This window comes from Sinohyriopsis cumingii, chromosome 7 (assembly GCF_028554795.1).
Source record: "Sinohyriopsis cumingii isolate HCF-2022 chromosome 7, ASM2855479v2, whole genome shotgun sequence".
Taxonomy (NCBI): domain Eukaryota; kingdom Metazoa; phylum Mollusca; class Bivalvia; order Unionida; family Unionidae; genus Sinohyriopsis; species Sinohyriopsis cumingii.
The window spans coordinates 47,373,089-47,400,944 of NC_142967.1; the positions used below are offsets into that span (position 1 = coordinate 47,373,089).

General features: G+C 35.4%; 1 protein-coding gene across 2 annotated transcripts in view; it reads right to left on the reverse strand.

Annotated features, from left to right (window-relative positions):
* LOC149795151 (small ribosomal subunit protein mS39-like) overlaps window positions 1-27,856 on the reverse strand; it is a 142,528-nt gene that overhangs the window by 91,047 nt on the left and 23,625 nt on the right. For both annotated transcript variants that reach the window (XM_089964876.1, XM_089964877.1), the window contains exons 4-9: window positions 26,157-26,202; window positions 24,191-24,259; window positions 23,547-23,651; window positions 20,584-20,707; window positions 11,245-11,419; window positions 2,942-3,026 (exon numbers count right to left, since the gene is read on the reverse strand). In XM_089964876.1, the coding sequence (XP_089821002.1) occupies window positions 2,942-3,026; window positions 11,245-11,419; window positions 20,584-20,707; window positions 23,547-23,651; window positions 24,191-24,259; window positions 26,157-26,202 (604 nt within the window). The remainder of the gene's footprint in view (window positions 1-2,941; window positions 3,027-11,244; window positions 11,420-20,583; window positions 20,708-23,546; window positions 23,652-24,190; window positions 24,260-26,156; window positions 26,203-27,856) is intronic.

Sequence of the window (27,856 nt, forward strand, 5' to 3'; positions counted from 1 at the left end):
AATATTTAAGGACAGCTTTTACATTTATTGTTCATGTCAAAATGCCTAAATGTGTGCTTTTCCCCTATGCCTTTCTCCCAATGCTATGAAACTGATAGTTAAGAAATATAACATGGTTAACAATGTTTGGATATTAAAGTTGAAGTATATGCTGATTAGAAGCAAAGGGCCTGAGTTTGCATTGGGTTTCAAAGGTATGCATCTTTTGTATTCATGCACATAAATTAGGTAGGTTAAAAACAGATTACACAATAATTAATTTTAAAGTTGGAATAAATTATTCATAAAAGCATAAATACATCATGCATTTTTTACCTGATTATTTCAAGTAAAACAAAATGACATTGTTGTTATAAAAGTGGTGAAACTTGCAAACTTAGTTTCTGAATCTGAGCCACGAAGAGAAAGAACCCCTTGAGGATGGCTTTTCCAAAACCTTGTCAAGGGTAATTTCACAAAACTCAAGGACTCATGTTATATGAAATTAATTACTTTATCAATCAAAACTGTTTAGTACTAATAATAGTACCCCTACTCCGCAGAGTGTTACTAACATAACCCTATGTGTATAACTGGAGCTGCTGGGTGTGATATACACCTGGTGCTTTTTCAGCCTTCAATTATAAATTCTGAACATGTTCCTTATGTATACTCAAAGAAATGAAATAGTCCTTTTATTTAATACCAGACAGAACTGTTACATATAATTATATAATTATGTGTAAAATACGATTTACCTTCTTTATCTGAGATTTTCTTTAGATTGTCCACCATATTAATTCAAATGATAACTACTTCCATTTTCAGCCTCATTTTTTGTGCACCATACAAAGACATTGTTGCCTTATTTGGAAATGTAAAACAGATCATAGTAAATGTGGTATACATATAATAACATACTGTAGAATATCCAAACATGGCATAGTAAGCCTTAATTGGAAAATGAATTACTGTAAAGAGTACTGAATTATCTGTCATGGTGGAAAAAGTATGATTAGCCTAAACATACAACTATGATTTACCTGATACAGGCTTAATAACTTTATCATTAGCCAAACTTCTTGAAAAACATAGCTTTAATTAGGCAGTATATTTTAACTACAGTTACCTTTTTGTCTCTGACAATAATTGTATTTGCCCCATTGTAAGGTATATGATTAGATCATAGCCTCAGCCATGTTGAGGTTATGACACTGTGGCTAAATTGTGTTGTGTTCAAAACAAGTTTTTTTAATCGGTGCTTGTTGCTTTATGAAATTAGCAGTAATCAATCTTTTGAATTCCATTGTCACAAATTCCATAACTTTTCCAAAATTCTGAAATCCCATGACTTTAAGGCCCTTGAAATTTACTTTTTAAAATTCAAAAACTTTCCCAGGACTCCAGGACCCATGGGAACCCAGAGAGGGGGACTACTTCACTATGACAAAAAATGCATGTTTTGTTCTCAATCCCTTTCGTACACACAAAATTTATGCTGATAAAAATCTACTTGTTTATGCAGATAAAGAAATCGCTTAGAAGCCAATATATTATTTAAAATTTGTAAATTTACTGGCTTGAAATCCTGGTTCTGTCACATGAATGTTTATATGAAAAGTAAATGAGTCCATAATTTATTCATACTGAAAGACATTGACAATATTCATGTTTTTCTAGAATCATTTTGATATAATTTGCTGAAGTAGTGTGTGTGTGTGTGTGATTTGGATTTTAAATGTAGCTTTAACAATTTTTCAGTCATATCGCTATGATGTCTGCAGTGTGACAGTTTATAGTGATGTCTAGCACTGGGGCATCATGCCGCAGACATATAGCATGATGTCCCACCCAGTCACATTATCCAGTCCTAACAATAACCTCTTAATGCTGAGCACCAAGTGAGGCAGCTGTAAGTACCATTTTTGTAAGTCTTTGGTATGACTCGGCTGGGGATCGATCATACAACCTACCACATCTGAGGCAGACACTCTAACCACTAGGCCACAGGAGCGGTTTGTTGCAATGCCTCTTAATGACATGCAAATGCTCATAAAAAATATCAGGGGTGTCACTCTGAGCTGCTGTACTCAATCATTCGATATACAGGTAAAGAATGATTGCTAACGTATACCTCAAAATTATTTTAGTCCAAAATATTCAAAACAAAACCATCTCTTTTCATTCTTTAATTGCAATGAACCAGAAACCCATGATTATAACTTACTGATTTTGAATGAGGTGTGATTATCAGGGCCTTCTTTATTTAATCTACCACAACTGTTTACCTGGCTTTCACATGTCAGGTGATGATAAAAACATTACAATTTAGCTAATTATCTATAAGAAACCACACAAATATATAGTAATTATGGATATGTCTGGGGAAATTACACATACCCACAATGGTCAAGCCAGAGTCGAACCCACTCAGGACAGAGGTGAGATGGCAGTGATTGGTAAATATGAGCACTTTAGACAACTCAGCCAATTAGTCATCAAATTAAACTTGATCATTCTAACAGAAAATGTTTTGTCTAAGAATGCAGTAAACACTCTTTACTGCACTCCAACACTCAAGTTGCTTTTTAATCTATATAAAAATATTTATAACTGGAAAATCAGAATCTAACTGATCACAGTAGTGTAACCCCAGGTTAAAAATAGGAATAATTTTGAGATAATTGGAATGGTTGGTCCCTCTGCCACTCACCCTTCATAGGCACCACATGGACAGGAGCCCAGGAAGATCCTTTGTTTGCATATGCTTATCCCACTGGAAAAATAACTATAAAGTTTAGTGGATTTCCATCCAGCATTTGAGGAGATACAGTAGTGGACATATGGATGAATGGATGGACAGACAGTAGTGGACATACATATGGATGAATGGATGGACAGACAATCAAAGGGTATCACAATATTCACAGCTAAAGTGTGGAGATAAATATCAGAATAATACCTTTGCCATTCCACGAATGAGATAAGTGTAAGCCTCTGGTGTCTTGTTTGGCAATTCTTCAAATAATGTCTCTGCCAACTGATTGCTTCACAGAGAGAAAAAAAGAAATTTGCATTAAATGTCAAGTACACCTTGCTGTCAAAATAATATTATATGAATGGAACAGTCAGTCATTTTTACAACTAGAAGTTGTTCATGATTTTGATTGACAGAGACAGATGGACAGACAGACTGAGCCAGAGGGAAAGACAATAGTAACACCATCTACCCCACCATAAGACAGATTGACTGACAGGCTGAGTGACAAATGGAAGGCCAATAGTAACACAACAAATCCCACCACAACACAGATGGACTGACAGATGAAAGGACAATGGTAACACTATATGCCCACAAGACAGATGGAATGACCAACAGGACAATATGGAAGAACAAAGGTAACAATATATGCCTACAAGACAGATGGAACAACCAACAGGGCAATATGGAAGGACAAAAGTAACAACATATACCCACAAAACAGATGGAATGACCAACAGGGAATATGGATGGACAAATGTAACAATATATGCCCATAAGACAGATGGAATAACCAACAGGGCAATGTGAAAGCACAAGAGTAACAATATAGGCCCATAAGACAGACGCAATGACCAACAGGGCAATATGGAAGGACAAAAGTAACAATATATGCCCACAAGACAGATGGAATGACCAAAAGGGCAATATGGAAGGACACAAGTAACAATATATGCCCACAAGACAGATGGAATGACCAACAGGGCAATATGGAAGGACAAAAGTAACAATATATGCCCACAAGACAGATGGAATGACCAACAGGGCAATATGGAAGGACAAAAGAAACAATATATGCCCACAAGATAGACAGAATGACCAACAGGGCAATATGGAAGGACAAGAGTAACACTGTCAGGGTTGCATCTAGGATTTGATAAATGTGGGTACTTGCCCCCCACTGAATCTGAAAAAGGGGGTGGGGGGGGCAACATAGCCATAAGGGGGGCTTTCCAGCATGGTGTAAAAAGACCTCAATGTATTCAAAAAGAGTAACAGTAAGTACAATAAGTGCATTAAATGCATATCATATCTTCTGCATATTATAACACTTAAAATTGAAATCAAAGTCTTATGTTTTTTAATAACAATATTCTATCTACACACTATCCATTAAAGAATCAAACCAAAGACTGCAAATAATGTCACTTCTCTGGTCAATCTTAAAAAGGTGTCATGTACTTCCTGTGTGTCACATGCTCAATTCTGATTGGTTACAAATCGATACTAATAAAGATCAGAAGAGCACGTTTTCCTTTCATGGATGACAAAAAAATATTTGTAAGGAAAAGTCCAAAGCTCAAAAAAGAAATAGGGAAAGTATATATACAGTTTCTATAACAGTTAACTCTTAACTGAAACATCTATAAATCTGCATGCAGACAGACTGTAATTGTGACTGCATTATTCTGTAAATATGATCACTAATTCCCAAATATCCTCCTGTCCTTCCTCATCCTTTACTCTACCAATGCCTTGTTGGAGTTGAAGTCCCTAAGAGAGGTCCTTCAATTGAAATCATCATGAGTCTGTTGAGAACCCTTTCTTCTAGATGGCTTCATCCTGCAGTTTTGGTTCCATTTTGATTGCTGAATTCTTTCTCACAGTCAGCAGTTTGGTATGGCACAACCATGGTCACTGATGCTAATTAAAGAAGATTTGGAAATGTGTCTGCATGATGTTGATGTACAATCTGCCAGAGTCCACACATTCTGTCCCTAGGGTACATTTCTCTTTTAATGATAGTCTTAGCAAGAGACCACTCTTTCAAAACATGTTATGGGTCACACAAAGGGGGAGTGATAGCTTCTTTTGATTTTTTCTCCTGACCAAAATGATTACAGAGAATTTGTATCTGGTCATAGCCATATATTTCTTGTTCCGCAAAAGATAGGAATGTGAGGTTACGCAGACCAAGAACTTCAAATGCTGTTGCCATCTGTGTGCTGCTCTTTGGAAATCTTGCAACTATCTCCACTCACAAATTTGTAAGAAACTCATGGCGAAGGTTAGACACATCATCTGAAACTTTTTTCAATGTGCTCCTGTGTAACTTGAGTTCAACACCATTGTAAGTGATTTCAATTTTTCCGACATACAGGTCTGGTGATAGGATTTTCCTATGTCTGCTTTCTGTAAGGTAGAATTCAAAATATCAAGTGCGGGTGACACAGCTGCTATATCCAAGTCAGATTTCTGTAAAAGCATATTTAGCTGTGTTAAGTGAAGTATGATATCCTTCATAATATTCATGCATGCCATAAATTTGTAGTCTATGAGTTTATTCAACAAGTCTTGACGCTCTTTTGTTATTCTTTTTGAAATAATTCACAAGAGCCCCCCAGTTGTGAAAAATTGCACATAGTGCATCATAAAATGCCAGCCATCTTATATCATGCACCTCTCTGATTTTCAGTTGAAGACTGTTCAGAACGTTCTGGATTTCCTTCAATTCAGCTGATCTGTTGGCAGATTTATATAAAAAATAGTGTAGGTCTTTAACTATGCCTTCAAAGGTTTTCTTAAGATACAGAATGTTTTTTGATGCATGAGAGGTACACAAATTCAATCTATGAACCATACAATGAATGCTGATCAAGTGATGGCTTTTCTTCTTGAACCGTGTTGCTACTCCACTTTTGTGACCTGTCATCACTGATGCCCCATCACTGCCAAAACCAATAACTTTTTCAAGTGGAATCTCTTTTTCAGGAACTGGACAACTTCTTGGAAAAGAACTTCAGCAGTGTGTGATTGGCCTTCCACTTACACATTACCAAAAAAATGAGTTGTAGAAACAAACATGGGTGGTTCAATGATTCTGGCATAAATGACCAGCTTCTTGGTATTTGAAATGTCTGTACTCTCATCAGTTAAGATGCTAATGAATGGACTACAGCATACTTTCTGAAATAATTCTATCACTGTTGCTATGCAATCCTGAAAAAAAATAAAGCTCAATGATAAATCAAAGTATAAAAGTATTTTATTATCATTATCATTATTATTATTAAAGTATTTGAGAAATGTAAAACAAATATATTTTTATTTCAAACCAAAGTAAAAAGACCAAAATCAGATATAAATTGTGCAAGATCCTTAACGTAAGACCATAGAGTGTCTAAGGATGTTGCCTTGTTATAATTCGGTTGTTTTAAGAAATCCTATCAAGGTGTTTAAATGCTAAAATAATTTGGCACTACAGTCTCTCTCTAAGTCATTCAATTATAGTAATGAAGAAGTGATTATGCTTGTCTGTATATGACGACTTTAAAAACAAAAAACGTTGGTATTGTATACATCATTGATGGGTCCCTACATATACACAGTTGTGATATAAGCAGATCAGGGTCAATGTCATTTGCTGCAATGATCATCAGAGCAAATAATAATAACTTATTTACTAAAGCATTATATAAGTTCCAAGCGGTGGGATTTGTCTGACTACTGTACTGTATCATGATGTCAACAGCAACTCCTTACATGCTGAGGAAATTATTCAAACAACAGCAACTGTATCATCATTTCAAACACATGAAAACTCATTACAGTGATACTGAAATGTGACCTGTCTAGACAGGAAAGAATTTCATGACAAAAGAAACAGGTACCAATAATCCAGATTGATTAAAGAAGAAAAACGTTATCCACCATTAAACGCTGACATGAAGATATGATGACTAGCTACCAAATGCAATTTCATTGGGCGCTCATGATGCTAGGTGCTATTTTTAGTAACACAGGGATTCCTCAAGATATGTACTGATCGGAACCTAACTGATCATGTTTTGGTTGCTTGTTAGTATACACCATTTTTCCATCTAAATTTCAATAGAAAAAATGTAAATAAAATAAAAGAACTTACCTGAAATTCCTCTACAGAAGCCCCTGAAGAATATGCTGCATTTCCTCCTATTGTCATGCTGCCAACATCAACACCCAGAATGTCAACAAAATCCAACAGTGAGCCATATTTTAGAGAAGCAATATTCTCCTCCACCAAGTAATAGGCAACTGACATAGCATGAATAACTGATTCAGATTTTTTTATGATAGCTGCCATGCATGTAGTTTTAAGATTTTCACTTAGTTTCAAATCCTGAATCGCATGTTTGTGAGCTGGTAATTCAACATGTCTGTCATAGGTTGATGTCCTGAAATTAGCAATTCCAAGTGTGAAAGAACTTTTTATTGCCAGTTTTACACACCATCTGCAAAGCATCTCATTTTTCATTCATTTCCAGCCACGGTTGATTTTGTTTCCAGTCTGAATTTAAAGAGTACTTTTTTTTGGCGTTAGATGGACCCTTAGTTTCATCGCCACCATCTTTAAGCACATCATCACTAGCATCGTCCGATATGGGATTTAGCCTGAGGAGGTGTTTGTTTGCTGTCATTGTGCCTATTGACAGAAACTTCTGTACCCTGTTATTATAAGTGTTATTGCTAAAATAATGAAAAAGTGTTTTAAAAAGTTTTAACTGATTTAGCCATATAACATGTTGTCCTGCCAAGCCAGTGCTCTTCTGACCTTTGTTATTAACTAATCAGAATTGAGCACATGACACAGAAATACGTGACGTATTTACAACTAGTAGTACAACATATTTGCCAAGAGTGGCAACCAGGAATTTTACAGCAAAAAAATAAATTAAATAACGCATTCTTAACAAAAAGATGTGCACAATTCTTATTTTTTGCAAGATTTTTCCTGCATAGGATTAAAAATCTTGCAGGAAATCATAGATGGGGGGGGGATTTACACAATCATGTGTTCTAGATGCAACCTTGCACTATATGCTACACAACCAAATGGAATGACCAACAGGACAATGTGGAAGGTGAAAAGTAACACTAAATGCTCACAAGACTGATGGAATGACCAAACGGGCAATATGGAAAAATAACACTATCTACTATCTATTCAGGTGCTCAAAAGGCATTCTGAAGTCCAAATACATATTTCATTCTAATATGGTACTCATTATAAGATAGTATAACATAATTATGTTTCATGCTATGTTATTATATTTATTGAGTGAGTACTTTCATACTGGCCTTGTTAGGTCAAACTTTATAATACTGAACCAAAATTGCCTGGGGCCAATACAACATGATCTGGACCAATATGAATGTCCCTGGACCTACAGTGAGGACACTTAGATCCCCAAACCATGTTATTTTTTTATATTAAACTTTATATAATGCTGCAAAAACACACATAGAACCCTGTATAAAGTTCTGTATAGCAGACATAGGTTATTGCATTTGTATGGGAAAATATCAACAAGTTTTTTGGATGGAATACTGAAGGACCCTGGGAGTGCAGTATATCCATCCAACAAAACAAGTTCATATTTTCAAATATAAATGCAGTAACTGTTTTATTATATGCTCATTTTTCTGATTCTACCTAAGGCTTAATTATATAAACAAAATACACTACAAGAAACAAAGTAACTGAATGCATGCCGTATTCCAAATTAAATACACAAGCGCAGATTCGTCATTACACAACAACATCATTAATGCGCACATAACTCCGCCCAGATAAATCTTAACTTAGTCACACGCTAGTCATAACTTTTGAAAGAAAATGGCATTTTGGTTAACTTAAAATTTAAATATAAGATTCATATTGTGAATGAATGGACATTGTAACAACTTTTCCATTTGCTCTGGAATGAACTGATTTTGGTATTTTTGTCGATTCTATGAAATTTCATGATTATGGACTGGATTCATCTGTGCAAATTCTACATGAAATATATTGGATTGAAATAGCAAAGAAGAAGCGTGTTGACATCTGTAAGTGTGTTTCTGTTCTGTCATTGAATATTTGAAATCATAATGTGGGAAAAATATGAAGTCTTTCAATTGCAATTATCAAAAAGACACTATGGAATTTGATGTTTATTTCATATTGAGTGCAGTAAGGAAGATATAATTGCACTTGGAATATAGTCAAAATTACAGTCCAATTTCAAAACGTGTAATCAAGCTTGAGAACCCATCACATGGCTCCTGTAATTTGGATTTGCAGAAGAAAGGAAATTCAGGATGTAAAACTGTAACTATATTTTTTGCTCTTCTTATTACCAGCTAAAGACGACAGTTTATGCATTGTCACTTGCATGTTATTTGTAGGTACCCAGCAATTTTATGAAATCTGGCATCTCCCACCTAAATCCAAAACACTGTATCAAAAAAGTTAATGTGAAATGTAGCATAGCAGCTGGTATGTAGCAGTCCAAGAAACATCTACTTTAGTTCATTCAGAAACAAATGTAATCAACCAAAACATAAACCACCTACTATGTGAGTGTACATGATTTGTTTACAAAAAGTGCTGGCTATCTGTGTTCATTGTTTGTTTATAATAGAAAGTAGTTCCTTTATGAGTGCAACATGAAGTTGCATGCGAGTTCAGTATCGTAAAATACTGAATGTCTCTGACAATGCAAAGTTAACGGAGAAAAAAAATGAGCATCTAATAAGATATGGTATGGGTTCTTGAAGAATGCTACACAAGCTTGAATCAGACAATTACTTTATTAATTTCGATACAAATATAACGTACTGCTGGCATCAGCAAACTGTTTTAAAGTGAAATTACTTTTATTATAATAGTCTTCAAATTAGAAAGAATTCATGATGCAATGTTTTACATTTCTTAAACAGTAACCTGATAGGTCTGTACAAGTCATGAAAAGGCATATTTTTATTTTGTATAAAGCCAGATTTTCCATTATGTTTTTTTAAAAGTATTAATGTTTTGTAAATGTATGTATATAATTTTCTACTAAATGAGCCAAAACTATGTTTAACAGCTTTAACTACAATCATATCTCCTATGCCAAATCTAATTTCGAATTCTTGTTACCATTTATATTTTATTATAAATCAGGTTGACTGCAATATACACAAACCCAAATCTACCATTGTATAATTCAATGACAGATCTGGATTTACGCAGTTTTTGGGAGTAATCTGTAGATGACTAGTCAACATTAGATCAAGGTCTACAGTGTTTGTAGTTGGGTAAGTGCATATCTATGGTATGTAAGCTTTTCACACCAAATGTGTATTTTACAAGATCAAAATCACTCGTATCAATATTACTGATCTGCCTGTAATTTTCTGCATACATTTTTTTATTTTTTTCCTGTCACAAATAACGCTAGATAAAAAGATCTAATTTTAAACTCATTGTTAAATATAAACTGTATAAATTTTTAGTTGTTGTTGTTGTTGGGTTTAACGCCATTTTTCAGCATGCAACAGGCTATACATGGCAGCCAGTATTAATGGTGGAGGAAGAACCCGGGAAAACCACGGAAAGAACCACCAACCCACGAGAAGCTACTGGCAAGCTCTCCACATACCCACACTGGCTGAATCCGAGACTCGAACGGTGCAGACCGAGGTGTAATGGCAGTGATCCGTAACAGAGAGAGATTTAGACCACTCGTCCACTCAAGGCCCCCAAATTTTTAGTAAGAAACAAACTTCTTTGAACAAAATGAAGGTATAAACATATAATTCAAATATCTGAGATGATGGTGCATGAAAATTTTGAGAGTACAACAAATGTTATGCAATAAGGAAAGAGAATTTCACCTTTCTTTCAAACCCAAGAACTCTGCTGTAAAATCCACTAGATATTTAACTTGAATAATGCTTGATTTTGGACCACACAATGCTATCTATCTACTGTGGACATGTTGTGCTCTGAAAGAATTTAGTTTAGGTGTTGACCTTCCATTTGCAGCATTTTAACCTAAACAATTTTAAAATGATAAGACATACATAACAACTACATACACTGATTTGGAAGCAATCTTATTTCTATTCTTTTTCTCCCTATTGTCTTGAGTTGTTTCCCTTCATTTAAAAGCTTTTTGCCATATCACTATGCAAACAGTTACATTTGTATTCAATATAGTCAGCCGTATTATGACAGAAATGTGGTGAAATCTACTTTTAGCCAAAAGATTTCTGGATATATTGAATCATCAATATAATCTATTTTTTACTTGTGCAAATATTATCTTAAATACACTAACAGACTGCATACAGATACACTCTCTTGTTGAAATGGTACCCTCAGAAGAGACTTTGCCACATTTAATATGCCCTAACAGGCAACCAGCAACATTCCCCACTGACTAGTAGCCTGTAGATAAAAGTGATCAATACTGACTTCATTTAACAAACATACTTACTCCCATGTAGTTTTGCTTGCATCTTTAATGCCTTCTTTAAATCTTGGTTTTTTATGTGCTTCCTGGCTGCGGAAGAAGACGGTCTCTGGATGTTGCAAAGGTGGAGGTTCTTTCCCATTGAATACACATAAGAACTCAAGAAACCTCAACTTTGTTTCTTCTGTCAGTTTGCTGCCTGAGTAGAACAGTATTAAAATATTGAATGTGCAGATCATACATGATTTTGTTGTGTATGAAAAAACAGGCAAAAATGAGAACATAAAAAACTGGTAAAAATGTAAACATATGTCATGGATGACCCTGCCAACATGGTGCAAGTGAAGAAATATTGGTTCAGTAAGCAAGGGCAAAGATCTACGCTAAACAGGGGCCATAACTCAAAGTCTGGCAGAAAAAAGTGAAAATCAAACCCAACTTGTCTTACTGATAATATTCCATCCAGTAGGTTTTTAAAAAAGTTAATAAGCAGAAACAAACGATGAGGCACTGAAAAACAGGCCATAAATGCACTGGAAAACAGAGGCTGTAAACTAAGTCAAATTTTTATTCAAAGAATTTAAAACATAACTTAAGGTTTTCTTAGGGCTGTTCCAGTAAAACATACACCCCCTGAGGGGAAGGCACTTTCAAATTCAACCAACCCACAACAGAAGCAATTTAAAAATATTATGATCCACCGTCAGATGTGTTTTAATCGAGAAACACTGTCCCCTACAGAAGTACATTTTTTAACATAATTTCTGGCTATGGGTTAGTGGGCGGTAGAAGTGATTTTAATATTGGGTTGGAGACAGAAGCGATTTAAATGACAGTTGGCTGGAGGTAATCTACTGAATTCATATACATCATATAATCTACTGCATATTTTTATTTGTATTCATTGATTATAATCAGTCTTTTGTCCTTTTGTTTGTTTGTCTGTCAGCCAAGTATGTCTCTGATACTGTGAAATCACAGATTTTCATGGTGGCTTATTGTTTGTAGATGTCATTGATCAGTCCCTTAATACCTACTAATTTAACATCCATGAACACAGATTTTATAATAGATATTTCTATTCTAATACAGAAATCATGAATTTGTATCCTTACTAAACTGTGTTTCCTAAAGTGATCATTATCTCTTGCTATTTTTCTTTGTTCTCAGGCATGCTGCTTTTGATTAGAATAATAGGTAAATCTTGTATTGCTTTAAATGTCTGGTCAGATTCTATGATTCATTGTTATTATTTTTTCCAATAAATGTTTTGGTAAACTTATATGATTTGTCAGGAAAAAAAACCAATGATGCCTGTGGAAGTGATGTTGCATCATTTGTCTACTTTTACACTATATCATTTCTTGTAAGAACATCTTTTTTAGTTACCGATGTCTTATTTTTATGCCTTGTTGCAAGACCAATATAGTGTTATTAAAAAATATAGCAAGTCAAACATTTGTATATCATAGATTTAAAAAAATGGATGAAAGTCAAAGAATCATTTTTTCCAGAGCACTCACAAAATCAATGTCATTGCAGTTAACTGTATTGTCAACAGCATCATGATCATCACTGATGGCCACTGATTCTGCACTTTCAATCCAGTTGTTATATGTTCTATCTCCCACTTCTAGTCTTTCATATGAGACTTATACCTATGGTCTGAGGGGCTTTCATGGCAGAGAGGTATAAGATACTTATCTTGTGATACAGATCTGAGGGGCTTCTATGACAGTGGTACAAGATGCTTGTCATGTGATTACTTGCCTAAAGAGAATGTTGCCAGTTACTTGTGGAAGGTCAGTGGTTCTACATAAGTGGTGTTTGGTGTCTCAAAAGGACTTGGATTTTCTTCAGCTGTAAAACTGGCTGCCATATATAGATTCTCTTCATCTAAAAATGGTGTAAAGGCCATAATGATCTACTGAAACCCTGGAGATCTCAAATCTAAATGACTTCAGCTGCTGGAGATAAATATCAAATCAACAGAGGATCCATGTGCCCAAGTGTACTAAGGTGCTTGCTTTTACATCACTTAAACATCTCACAGAGTGAGTTTGTGTCACAAATCAACCAATTTAGGTTTGTTGGTCTTTTGGGGTTCTTCCTCCACCTAATACATTGTAAAAAAAATCACCCAAAAACCCAAAATCAAACCACACTGAATCAACCAACTAATCAACTGTGGCCACAGCAGCAAAGGTACTAGTCAGTCATTTTTGCCACAGCTGTATGAGTTTATAACTTTTGACTAAAGTAATTTTTGCAGACCTTAGAATATCGTCGAATATCGTCAATTATGCCTTTCTAACAGTTACCTAAAAGTCATCATCAGTAGGTGCAAATGGATTTTTCATGGTGAGCATACGAGATGGAAAAGTCTTGAGCAATCCTGCATCACACACTGCCGAAAGGTTTACATTTAGCTCACTTAGATTTTCTCTTAACAATGTTCATTGTTCCAACTAGAACTGTTATAACTTATTCAAGCTATATTCACCAATATCTGATGATATGCATCTGTAATAAATATTTGTAACAAAGCATGAGAATGCATCAATGTTTTTCAACGATGAATTTGAACTGAGCAACAACCACAATCAACAAACCAAGAAATAAAATTATTCACACTCTCTCAGGCAGAAGTAGGGTATAATCATAATCTGCCATAAGTTTTTAATTTTTTAAATTTGCCAAATATTTTTTCCAACCATACTGATTCAGTGGACATATCACCAGATTGGACAGAAACAGACCAGAAGGTTAAAATCAATTTGATACAGCTTTTAAGTAGCTAAATTCATATTGGTTTAGTTAACTGTACACCCTTTATTGTCTTCCTTTTGATGAAATTTCCTTCTGAAGCCAAGAAAATAATGTTGCACACATAAAAAAGAGGCACACTTCTACTCATTATTGTTTTTTTATATATACTTCTCTATTCCAGCCTGTTCTTATGATCTTCTTCCCCCACGTACTGTTTGTCTTGTTTATGATATCTATCTAAATTTCTCACTTTTCCTACTAATTACTATACAAATGTTCTGTGAATATGCATATTAGCGTGAAACACAATAGGGAGACTAAATCCAAGATTGAAAACCTCTACATTTCTGGATGTATTCTGCTTGGATTCCATATTTCTGCACAAAACTCAAGAGTTCAGGACTCAGCACTAATTCAGTTCCCAATGTAAATTTGTGCAAACACCACGATATTAAAATTCAGTAACTTTAAATTTTGAGTGCTCATGATCAAATTTATATCAGTATAGACACATCTATGACGACAGCTTTTGTGAAGAAGAAAAAAACATAACAGCCCCACCATTTTCTGGATCTATACAAATTTGAAATGTGTGCTTTCAATACTGCACCAAAGAGTCAGCTGCTGATTTCAGTAATGAGTCGTCCAAACTCGGGTCTGTAAAGGGATGGAAATTATGTTAATAAAACAATATCCCTCACTTTTTTCAGTTACAAGTAGGACAAGCTCTCAAAAGATTGCTTTTACTAAAACTTACTTTCATTATCAACCAATCAGGGACAGTCAAACACATATATACTCTATTTTATCTTCACTGATTCTTAGTATGGTTCTCGTTCTTTCACATCTGTAGTGATGTGAGTCCTTGAACAACTCTCAATGGTTGCAAGCCTTTTTCGACCATGCTGACTGGACACACTATAAGATAATGTTCAACTAACAGAAATACCATCGGATAACCAGAGACCAATAAAATTGAATAGTCAAGTTATCTCCTCTGCAGGGATGCTGACAGGATTTCAGGATTTTGTGTGTGTGTGACCTCCAATGAGGAAATGGTGGTGGTGGGAATAGTCATTGTTAAATATCTCCCTAACACTTAAATATCTGTCACTCTTTCTTACTGTTCCACTCTGTTACAGCTCTAATGAAATCAAAATTCTTGAAGAGATGTCATCTCTAGTTGTATAGCGATTATTACTGTGATGTCATTGGGCATGGTCACGTGGTTGTGGTGGGGTCTTGGTTGGGATGGCATAAAGACTATAGGCTTACTCCATATTTGACAGCTAATTATGATGTTGTCAAAAGAATTAAAAAATTTCTAGCAATTCAGTTGGACTCGGATACTTGATTCATAGTCAATGAACAGGTTCTAAAATTGATGTATTTATTTTGGAGCTCATAATGTTCCTCCATCACATTCAGGTTTTGGATACACCAAAGGTGAAATTGGTACAGTTGCATCCTAAACTACTATCGTGGCTACTTCAAATGTTATTTAATGTGAGACTTTAATGCAAGAACTCATAGCTTCGTGATTTTTGGGTTAAAAAAAATTAATTTCTTCTCAAACAACTCAGATTGGTGCAGATGACATTGTTTTTTAATGATATGGTGAGAATTCTTGATGTATAAAAATTGCACAAGAAATGAACATCAGATCAGAAAATTACTACCACTGGGAAAATACTGATAGGAATATACAGAATTAACGATATAATTATTTAAGTAGAATATGTGGTGACAATACCAGCGCTAGTTCTACAACTTTGTGCAAAATACATTTGTACAACTATTCTGTTGTTTCTAACAGCACTGAAATATGGCAGTAATTTCTGTCCACTTTTCACTTTAGTCCCTTGCTAATTAAGTTTTAGATTTTACAACACTAAGCACATTTTACCTTTTGACAATAACACATCATTACAAATATTTAGATTGCAAGAAAATAGAAGTTACAATTTTATTAAAAGCACTGGTACCAGTAAGACTAAAGGAGATGGTATAAAAAAAAAGAATCATGATGAACAGGTTAGAAGTGTAGTAAAGGACATCAAGTATTTTTTCATTAATTTCATCATCAGTTAATGATACTGCTTAAAAATGTATTGTACTAGATAATATACATTTTTAGTTATCCATTTTGCAATACAAATACCAAATGATGGCTTGTAACTAAGTGCCAAAAGGTCTGCAGAAAATACCACCATGATCAAAATATACATAGGAAGAACTGAACACAAACAGGACAAATTTTTATCCATCTTGCTTCGAGTTTACACAGATCAGTCAAGTCTCTTATATTTAATGTCATTTTTTGCACATGGAGAGCATGTACATCATTTGGTCATACATCTGCATGATACAAAAGTTTGTCTTTCTCTTCTTTTGTTGCTCAGTGGTTCTGCCAACTTGAGATCTACACAAACATAATTATGTTGTATGGGGATTCTCTGATGTTCCCTACAAGCATAAATCGGTTAATTGTTTCAGAATTTAATATGATCCTCCTCTTCGGCGTACAAATATTACTCTGTGCTGTGAACTTCTTTCACTGCCTGCTGTCTGAAAGACATATGCATTATAACTAGCTTGAACAAGTTACTGTTCTTTATGACTGTGCAATTTTCAACATCTCACATGTATGGCTCCATGGGTATCCTCTCTTGGATATATCTGTCCCAAAAAGAAAAGTTTTGAACCAGAGGTCTCATTAGGATTTTAAAACTAATAGTCCATGGCTCCCATTTTGGTTTAGAGTTTAATTTCTACATTCTTTAAAACACTGACATAGTTCTTGCTTGTCCATCAGAGTGAGTGTGAATTTTTTCGATCCAAGGAAGGTTTTATTCAAAGCACTAAGCTAGGCATCACACAATTTCTTACACTTGGCTAATGTCCCTTTCAAACTATCAGTTCTAGCAACTTTAGTCCTCTCCTGAATCTCACAATCTTCGTCAGTTTGCCGTTGAACCCCAAAATACTCATTGAAGTCTATGTCTCAACATGTCATGATTCCGAGGTCACGTGCACTGCTTATTCCGTTACACTCGGAAATGAACACAAGAATGAAAGCTAAAGTTGTTTATTTGATGTACTGTTATAAATGACCACATGTACATCTCTGGGTATTTCTGCCTCTGAATTCAAGCACTGTAAATATCAGTAGATTTTTCCACGCAGCTGCCAGTCAAAGCCTTTGATCTCGCCGCTTAGCTATTGCAGCATGTTCTTTTGATGTACTCTTATAATGGTGACGACGGGGGTGGGGGTGGCTTTCAACCACTAAATTCTGTCATTGTAAATATCATCACAGCTAACTGATCAACACATTTTCCCACTATACAGGTACACTCGGAAATGAACACAAGAATGAAAGCTAAAGTTGTTTATTTGATGTACTGTTATAAATGACCACATGTACATCTCTGGGTATTTCTGCCTCTGAATTCAAGCACTGTAAATATCAGTAGATTTTCCCACCCAGCTGCCAGTCAAAGCCTTTGATCTTGCCGCTTAGCTATTGCAGCATGTTCTTTCGATGTACTCTTATAATGGTTGGGGGGCTTTCAACCACTTAATTCTGCCATTGTAAATATCATCACAGCTAACTGATCAACACATTTTCCCACTATACAGGTAACTGAAGCAGGACTGGCAAGTCTTTGAATTTTACCGCCCACCTAAATAAAAAAAACTGGCGTCCAAATACGCGTGATTATAAGCGTTTCCGAGACCTATGTCAGTTTTCACTAACATGAACCCTGCCAAAGATTCACTTCCTTGAATCAGTGTTTTGCTGCCTCTTATGCCAGATTTTTCTCTTCCATAATGCTGTATTAGGGTTTTAAGTCCAACATTCCCATAGTCTGCTTGTTTAGACATGGGTATATTTAATAAATGTAACCGGTATATTGTCCATCCAACACGTACATCGGACTCGCACTCAACATCAATTTTAGGCTCAAAATCACACACTGGTATTTCCAGTGCCATTTTTCCAATGTCGAACAGACCGATATACATGAAATTCATTGTCATCATAGCTATCACCAGCCAGTATTTGCTGACGAAAACTTCGTCTGAAGACATACCGTGTTGTGATTCAACCATTTTGGTTTCCTGTGTAGCCCTTATTGGAAACACGCATTTGTAAAACTTCCACGATGAAAGTAAGGCTAAAACTCCATAAAATGCTTGTTCCAGGGCCAAAGAACGAATCAAATTTAGTTTAACAGCCATTCATGTCAAACCGAAGTATCCAAATATCTGGATGTTGAATCAAGCGATGTGAGACAAGATTTTAACCAATACTGAACAAATAATGACAAGTAGATTACAGTTACTCAGTTCCGATTGTTATTGTTGTTGTTGTAGTAGGGTTTAATGCCATTTTTCAGCACACGATAGGCTATACATGGTAGCCGGTATAAATGATAGAGGAAGAACCAGGGAAAACCCCAGAAAGAACCCCCAACCCACGAGAAGATACTGGCAAGCTTATTCATATAACCACACTGGCTGAACCCACGACTTGAACCCACGCAGAGGTGAGATGGCAGTGGTCTGTAACTGCGAATGCTTTAGATCACTTGGCCTCTCAGGGCCCCCAACTCAGTTTGAAGCATGATACATCCTTAACATATTGTCATTGACTCAGGGGTGGGGGTGGATATTTGTTACAATGAATGAAGTCTCTCTTTATATATGTGATCAGAGATGTAGTTTTAAGATACTGGTGTTATATGTTTAGCACCTTGGAACTTGGACAATAGGAGATCATATGGTAGTGACAAGTTGCTCTCTGATTACATTAGTTTTACCACTTAAGAACATCTCTTAACTTTGATAACCATATTCACAATCATCATGTGGTCTCTGGAGACAAATTATACTGAACCATGATGTGACTATTCCCAAATTCATTATGTCTGTAATAAATCTAAGTCAATGAACTGGGGACCCGAGTGACCGAGTGGTCTAAAGCGCTCTCCGTTACAGATCACTGCCATCTCACCTCTGTCTGCGTGGGTTCAAGTCTCAGATTTGGTTAATGTGGGTATGTGAGAAAGCTTGCCAGTAGCTTCTCGTGGGTTGGTGGTTCTTTCCCAGCTTTTTCTGGGTTCTTCCTCCACCATTAATACTGGCTGCCATGTATCGCCTATCGTGTGCTGAAAAATGGCGTTAAACCCTACAAAAAAAAAAAAAAAAAATGTCAATGAACTTAAATTATTACCATATGGATCACTGTATCACACATTGCTTGTCAAAGCTCAACATTTTACATTCAGTACCACTTCTTGAGTAAATTGCATGCATAAATTACCTTATTTAATCCACACTTTGCTTGTGAAAGTGGGACATTTTACATTCAACAAAATTTCTTGCACAAACTGCATGCCTAAATTACCTTATTTAATCCGAAATATGTTTTTTCCAGTCTGTGGTTGCTTCATAGAACCACCATGATACATATATTAGATATGCGAAAAAAACTTCTACTGACCGTCAATTTCTTATGGATACCACTTTTGTTTGTGATAAGTGACCCATGACACCGATGTTTAAATATTATTGGTATGTGATTCATGAATGAAATTTCAATAGGCACATTTGTCTTCCAAATTTTCTTGAGTTATCTTCCACCACATTGGTAATCTAGGTGTTAAAATGAATAAAAACCAAACCTTCAACTTTTCTCTGTTATGTTCGCTCTATGATTTTCAATCACTATTTCACTTTTTAAAACACTGAAAAGACTATGTTGTTGTGAAACATTTATTGAAATGATTTCATCACCAGTCACTGAAAATTTTATCTTCAGTTTCTGCTTCTTACTACACAAGAAAGGCAGTGAAGAATATTTCCTTGCTGGAGTCACATATGTATGCTTGAACCAGATGAATAATTTGTACTGATGATATTATATTCATCTTCTTCCTTGTGTTACTTTCATTAAACATTTTTTGCTGACTTTATTCTTCATTGAGCTCACATTAACAGATAGGAAGCAGAAGTTGTATACACTATGGCACATCAAGTATGCGTGCATGGTCACAGAAGGCTTAAAGGTATTATAATTTGAGCCAAGACATGATTATGTAGCAATAATGAATAAATCCTGAAAAGCAGGTCACAGTAACCCAGTTTTGATAATCAACATACGAAGATGCACCCATACAATATGTTTGATTTTAATTAGAATATAAAGAGTTTCAACTCAGAGAGGTCTGAGTGAATGGTCAACATACAGCCTAGACAGGTCTAACTGACCAATCAATATAGAGCCCAGAGACGTCGGACTGATCAATTAACGCAAAACCAAGACAGGTCTGACAGACTGATTGATATATAAATACACACAGGTCTAACTGTCTGATCAACATATAAATGGACACACCCAAGTACAGATAAACAAACAAAATGAATCGAAGTTACTACCTATTTCCAAAAGTGGAAATGTAAAAAGGTGACACAAAGAAGTGATAAATATAGATAACTATGTAAATGTTACACTTCACTCAAAACTACATTCGGCTTGGGCAAAACAAAACTAGAAAATTTTGTGTCTCGCAAAATATTAGTTCTTACCATTTTGTTTGATGTTCTGATAAACCTCAATAGCGTTCTTCACATGTCTCATCTGGATTCTTTCTATTAGTGCATCTTCAGTTGGGTCTTTATGCTCATAACTTGTCTTTGGTGGCATGAAGGCCTGTTGAGAAAAGAATAGTTTTATCATCAATTATGTTTATCTCAGAATATTTGTCAATCATCCTAACAAATGGAATTAACTTCCACCTGCTCCCAAATCCAGCTCTCCTGGAAAGACAAACAAATTTGTCTTTTCCATCTATATATAATATACATGCAAAAACAGTACATACAGACAGTAACTCTACCCTCATGCAACATAATTACCTCCCTTTGTTACCACTTGGCAGATACCCATATACCTGATGTTCTTCAGTTTAAGCTTGAGTAACACATCAATGAAGATATTTGCATTTGCTGAGGTGTGGGAGGACTTGACTACAATGTGATTGGGTAATTAATGGAGAAACAGACTTTCTGATAAAAATTACATTTCACCATCAAATATATTACCTGATGACTACAATATCAGTAGAACAAGTACTACTATTATCTAAGATGTCTACCCTGTTATCAATGTTATTTGGGTTGATGTCTTAAAGCCCATATAAACAGCATTGTTTATCATGTTCCCCAATCAACTGACAAGATAACAAAAGGCCAATTTTCAGGAATGTCTCACACTCTTTTTCACAAATTAAAGTCTAACTGCTTTAGTCTGACCAAACTAGGCCTGATGAAATTTTTTCTAATGAATTCAAATTCTGATCTGTTTTTAAGTGCCATTGCCATACATTTCCAGTGGCTGGAATGTAGTGGAAGCTGGGGAATGCCAAAATCAGTTACTGGATGGTAAGTATCATTAACAAAATTAAATGATCAATCAATTTCATCAATATTAGTATATTTATATTCATTTCATGAAATAAACACACTTCACCTTTGGCATTTCTCATCTCCCATTGCATAGCTGGGTCTTTAAATTTGTAGCTTATAGCAGCAGGAAAATCCACAAAACACAGAGTGCATTGACAAAATGTAGTACCCACAAGCAATAGTACACTGACAAAATGTAGTACCCACAAGCAATAGTGCATTGACAAAATGTAGTACCCACAAGCAATAGTACATTGACAAAATGTAGTACCCAAAAACAATAGTGCATTGACAAAATGTAGTACCCACAAACAATAGTGTACTGACAAAATTAGTACCCACAATTAATAGTGCACTGACAAAAAGCAGTACCAACAAATAATAGTGCACTGACAAAATGTAGTACCAACAAATAATGGTACACTGAGAGTAATTTTCACTTTAAAGGTATACCCATGGATATTAGTGTACTGACAGTAATTTTCACCTAGATGGAGCACCACAAATAATTGCACATTGACAGTAACTTTCACATAAAAAGAGTACACACCAATAATAGATATAGACAGTAATTTTCACTTAAAGGGTGTACCCACATATAACAGTGCACTGACAGTAATTTTCACCTAAAAGAGACACCCAAATCTCATTAATTTTACAGTGGTTCAATACCCTGACATAAAGAAAAGGGCAAACAATGTGGCATAAAAAGAAAATTTACACAAGAATAAAGTATCTTTTATATTATATTTCCTGCATTGTGACACACCATAGCATTCAAATCTATATCGAAAAGGTCCCTAGAATTCATTTGTACACGTCTAATCAGACACAGTGGAGATAACCACTTCTGCACTAAATGTTTGCAGACATAAAGGAATGTGACATGTAAAAATATCAGAAATAAAACTGAAGTGTTTCTAATTAAATCTGAAAAAACCCATCTAAGTGACATTTAATGGAGTATTGTTACTAACTGGTTATTTCCAATGTTTTATCAGAGCAACTGTTTTTTTATCTGTGAGAACTACAGGTCTCCAACTAGTATGATGAAACTTGCATGACAAATATTTGTGTGAGTTCAATCATCTAAATGAGTAGAAACTCCTCAGTTTGCACAATGGAATTTTTACATTTCAAATTTGAATTTTAAGTTATTATTGTTCAATTCAACCATTACAACTGTTTTCCAAATAGAACAGTTCATGTCAGAGTCCTTCTTAAAACTAATTATTCTCAATTTTTATACAGCTAAAAAAGTTAATGTGGTGACAAGGCATAATGCCACTATTCAACATTCATCATAACAGACTGACCTTATGTGGCAGCCAAGCTCAATGGACTAAGATATCTCTAAATGAACGCATATGGGGAAACTTCCAAACTGCATAATTTTTGTGAAATCTGTATCCTGTTCACAAAATAAGCACATTTTATGAAGTGAAAATGGAAAAAGTAATTGAAATTGTTTACAAAATTAAAAATACAACCATTTTAAAGCCTGAAACTTGCAAACTTTGACAAAGCAAAAAATTCCACATGTCTGGAACCTGAGCTGGATCTCAGCGGTATTCTTTCTTACTTTTCAATGCATGAATATTTGCAGATTTATACAAAAACTGACATAATACCCTCAAACAATTTCTTGAAAACTGTATAAGGAAGCTGGCTATGTGCAAGTTCAATGATAAAAATAAATGTCATATTTCCAAAATTTTAGAAATATAAATTTTATAGTCTGTCAAGCATCAGCAAACAGAATATACAGTAATACTTCTTTATATCTCTATTCACTGGTACCATGTAAGTGTAACACATTAAAGGTGTGGTTATTTAATACAGGGTTATATTAAAAGCATAACTAGGTTGTGATGGTAACTTTATATACAGACTTTATTATGACAGGATATGTTTCATGTTAAATCTCATTATAAGAGGTTCAAACACACTGACATCATTTGAAAGTAATTTCTCCCCAAATTTCAAAAATGAATTCATCCGTATATATTGGGATCCATGACTAAAGCAATGTTATGTATAAAAGTGTGTTACACTGAGGTATATTTTAGTGACGGTTGTCTTACAGGAATGTGAGGTGTGGCTGTATCCTGCTCAAAACAATCTGGCACTTTGCTGATCATATATCTGGCAGCTTCTCTTCCAGAGGATTTTGACAGGGCAAACATTTTCTAGAAAAGAAACAATATGAAATGATTATAAGCCAAGTCCAACTGCAAACTACACAGACCCAGATCTGCCATCACATAATGTACCAACAGATCTGGTTCTGTGCAGTTTGTTAACAGTAATCTGTAGAACAAATAAATAGACCCTAAAGTGCATTATGATATGGCTGGTCAGGGTCTTTCTTGTTTGCAATTTGACTCAACTTATAAGCGAGTGCACAGAGTACACATTCCTAGATTTCTGAAATAAATGTATCATAAGCTAACATGATTAACAATCAACAAGACAGATATGAAAAGGTTTCCTAACCTATTATACTAGTTTTTGATGTACTTTCTGAGTTTTTTCTAAGTGAAACATCTGATGATTTTTTAAAGATAATTTTAGGAATATTCCATTGTTTCATGCAAAGTAGAAATGCAGAAATACGTTCTGAATGTCTCATGTAAGAACTTATCAGTAAATATATAAATTTTAAAAACTTAAAAAAAAACTTTAACAGAGAATCTTAATCCATACAGGTAAGACAAAAGCTGACAACCTGTTCACGGGGATTCCTTGGAATAAGGTAAGGGTCATCCACAAACATGTAGCTTGGGCCCAAGTCATCCTGTAAAACAAAAAATTTAAGAGATATACATTCTATTGTAAAAAATTGTATTCATGGAATACATCTATTTGAAGAACAAGTTCAAACAATATGTGCAACATATTTTTTGATGGCTCAATAGGAAAAACAGAAATTTGAATAAAGTATGAATGCATTTCATAAATGGATTTGAAATTTATTACTTCAAGCTGTCATTAAATTTCCATGCTTGAAAATCCTTACATACAAAAATCCTGGCTTAGTCTCTAAATAGTACATTTTTTTTTACCCTTGCAAGCAATAACTTTGTTCTTTTTGAGACCAATATAAAAAAACTGCATTTGTATTTTTAAATATCTAGTTTCTGCATTCCAGATGCTTTTAAAACAGAAATATCACATCATTCTAACCCAGATCAAGCAATACATTGTTCTTTTTCAGGTCGATATAAAAATCTGTGATTATTTTGTTGTTGTGGGGTTTAATGCCATTTTTCAGCACACGATAGGCTATACATGGCGGCCAGTATTAATGGTGGAGGAAGAACCCGGGACAACCCCAGAAAGAACCACCGACCCACGAGAAGCTACTGGCAAGCTTTCTTACATACCCACACTGGCTGAATCCGAGACTTGAACCAGCGCAGACAGGGGTGAGATGGCAGTGATCCGTAATGGATAGCGCTTTAGACCACTTGGCCACTCGGGGCCCCAAATTTGTGATTATGAGAGGTGGAAGGCATGTGATGATATTATATTCCAAATTTGATGGGAATCAAATTTTAGTTTACAGATAAATATGTGGCAATAGAACTTGGATCAAAACGTATGTGTCCTCAAACAAATTTTTAACTTCATGGCCCCAATGAGGGGCAGATCCATGGCTAATAATGGTGTGAGTGTGAGTGACTTGGACTTTTAAGGTAGCTTTAACAATTTTTCAGTCATATCACTACAATGTCTACAGTGTGACAGTTTATAGTGATGTCTAGCACTGGGGCATCATGCCGCAGACATATAGCATGGTGTTCCACCCAGTCGCATTATCCTGACACCAGGCTGACCAGTCCTAACACTAACCTCTTAATGCTGAGCGCCAAGCGATGCAGCTGTTAGTACCATTTTGTAAGTCTTTGGTATGACTTGGCTGGGGATCAAACCCATGACCTCCTGCATCTGAGGCAGACACTCTAACCACTAGGCCACTGGAGCAATGGCGGTGTTGTGTGAAGTGGACATGTGATATTATATTCCACATATAAAGTGTACCAGTAAATGGGTTATCGAAATACAAGCAATGAAAATAAGCTTTAACCAAAGTGTATCCCCATATAGTTCTTAACCCTATGAACCCAATGAGGGGAAAGTGTGGTGTTATGAAAAACTAAGCATGGGATGATATTATATTGCAAATATAAAGCAAAATTACTAATTGGCTATGGAAATAAAAACAATGAAGTGTTAATCAAATGATTTTTAATCCCATGATTCCAGTCCTGGACAGATCTCAGGAATGTGAAGGGGGATTATGTAATGATGCTGTACTACAAGCAAAAAGTGAATTGAATTTTGATAATGTGTGATAAACCATTCACCAAAATGTGTCAACCATACAATTCTTAACCCCATGTCCTGACCCAGGGAAACAACCTGAGGGATGGAGTGATACAAGAAGAAGGGGAAAATTATTAACTGTGTGGTAATAAGACAAATGGTATATGTGACAAATTTACATTCAAAATATGAAGTGAATGCGGCAAGGACTTATTGAGAAGAAAATAAAACATTAACCAAAACTGTCAACAGGCACATCCACACACAAACAGACAATCGTAGTGCTAGATGAGGGTTTTTAGTTATAAAATGTGTCCAAAGTATTTTTAATTTATCCTTTTTAAAAACAAAGATATTTTTCTTACCTTTCCAACTGTGGAAGCAAGAGCTTTTAAGATAGACAATGAATCCCTACAATAGAAGAAAAAAATACAGATAAAATGAATAAGTCTGCAATATGCTATCACCGTCCCTTATACACAAATAAATGCAATATACTATCATCAGTTATACCACCACCTCATATAAACAAATAAATGCAATATGCCATCATCAGTTATACCACCACCCCATATAAACAAATAAATGCAACATGCTATCATCAGTTATACCACCACCCCTTATACACAAATAAATGCAATATGCTATCATAGTTATACCACCACCCCTTATACACAAATAAATGCAATATGCTATCATCAGTTATACCAACACCCCTTATACACAAATAAATCCAATATGCTATCATCAGTTATACCAACACCCCTTATACACAAATAAACGCAAAAGTGACCCCACAGTAAAGCTCAATCTTAAAGATCTGCATCGAAATTCAAAACATGTTGTGCACATCATCTTAAATGGTGTGAGAACAACATTTTCAAATCAGCTGTGGTGGTGGACATATTGGATGTCAGACTCAAGCCATTCTCATTTAGGACCAACAAGACATCCTAAAAAGTCATCAATTTGAAATGCCACGCTGATCTGTTTTAGAGGAGTTACAGTAATAACAATTTCAAGATGGGTGCCATAATAACCTAACTGGATATCATATCGGTGCCATCCGAAATCAGCATCAACCTGACATCATAAGAAGTCATTAGATGAAGGCACAATGTCAATATGACCAGCCATCGAGAAGAAGTGATAACAAGATTTTCATGATGACCATTGTGTCAGTCATATCAGATTGGCACCATTTTCAATTACAAGCAACTAGACATCATAAGAAACACAGTGAAAATTCCATGCTGGTGTAATCATTTCATTCAGGAAAAACAATGACAACATTTTCAAGATACCTGCTGTGGTGATGAAATTGGAAATCTGATTAGCATCATTTTCATTTAGAATCAAGAACTGGAAGAAGTCTTCTGGTGAAAAATCCATGGCAAAATTCCTTTTCATTCTGGAATAGTGATAACAAGATTTTCAAGATGGCCACTACTGAATACATCAGACCACACCATTTTCATTCACGACTAACTGTTATGTTGGCATCCATTAGTCTCGAGAGACGATGGAACTGCGCCCATGAGAGATGTCCCGGTTGGTGGTTGTGCAGCGTCTGCTGTGGCTAAGTAGTCCAATGCAGGAGTGGCAGTCCCTGCTGCACTTGCTGCACTTGAAGGTTGTGTCAGGTGTTGGTTGAAGCTGCTTCTTCTTCCTCTGTGATCGTCTTTCATCAGCTAGCAAGCGTTGCTTGTCCTCTTCAGCTTTCAGACTAGTGATCAGAGCATGTCGCCAGCCTGATCTGTTTAGAGCGAGCTCTTCCCAGGTGTTGACATCAATATCAAGGGCTTTCATGTCATGCTTACAGACATCCTTGAAGGGAGATGTGGCCGTCCGATCGACCTTTTGCCAGTGGCAAGTTCCGAATAAAGAATGTCTTTGGGGATCTGTCCGTCAACCATCTGACGTACATGGCCCAGCCATCTGATGTGGCGTTGGCGGAGGAGTGTGATCATGCTGGGAATCTTGGCACGCTTGAGCACCTCATTGTTTGTTACTCTATCGCTCCAAGTGATCCCAAGTATGCGTCGGAGGCATCGCATGTGAAAGG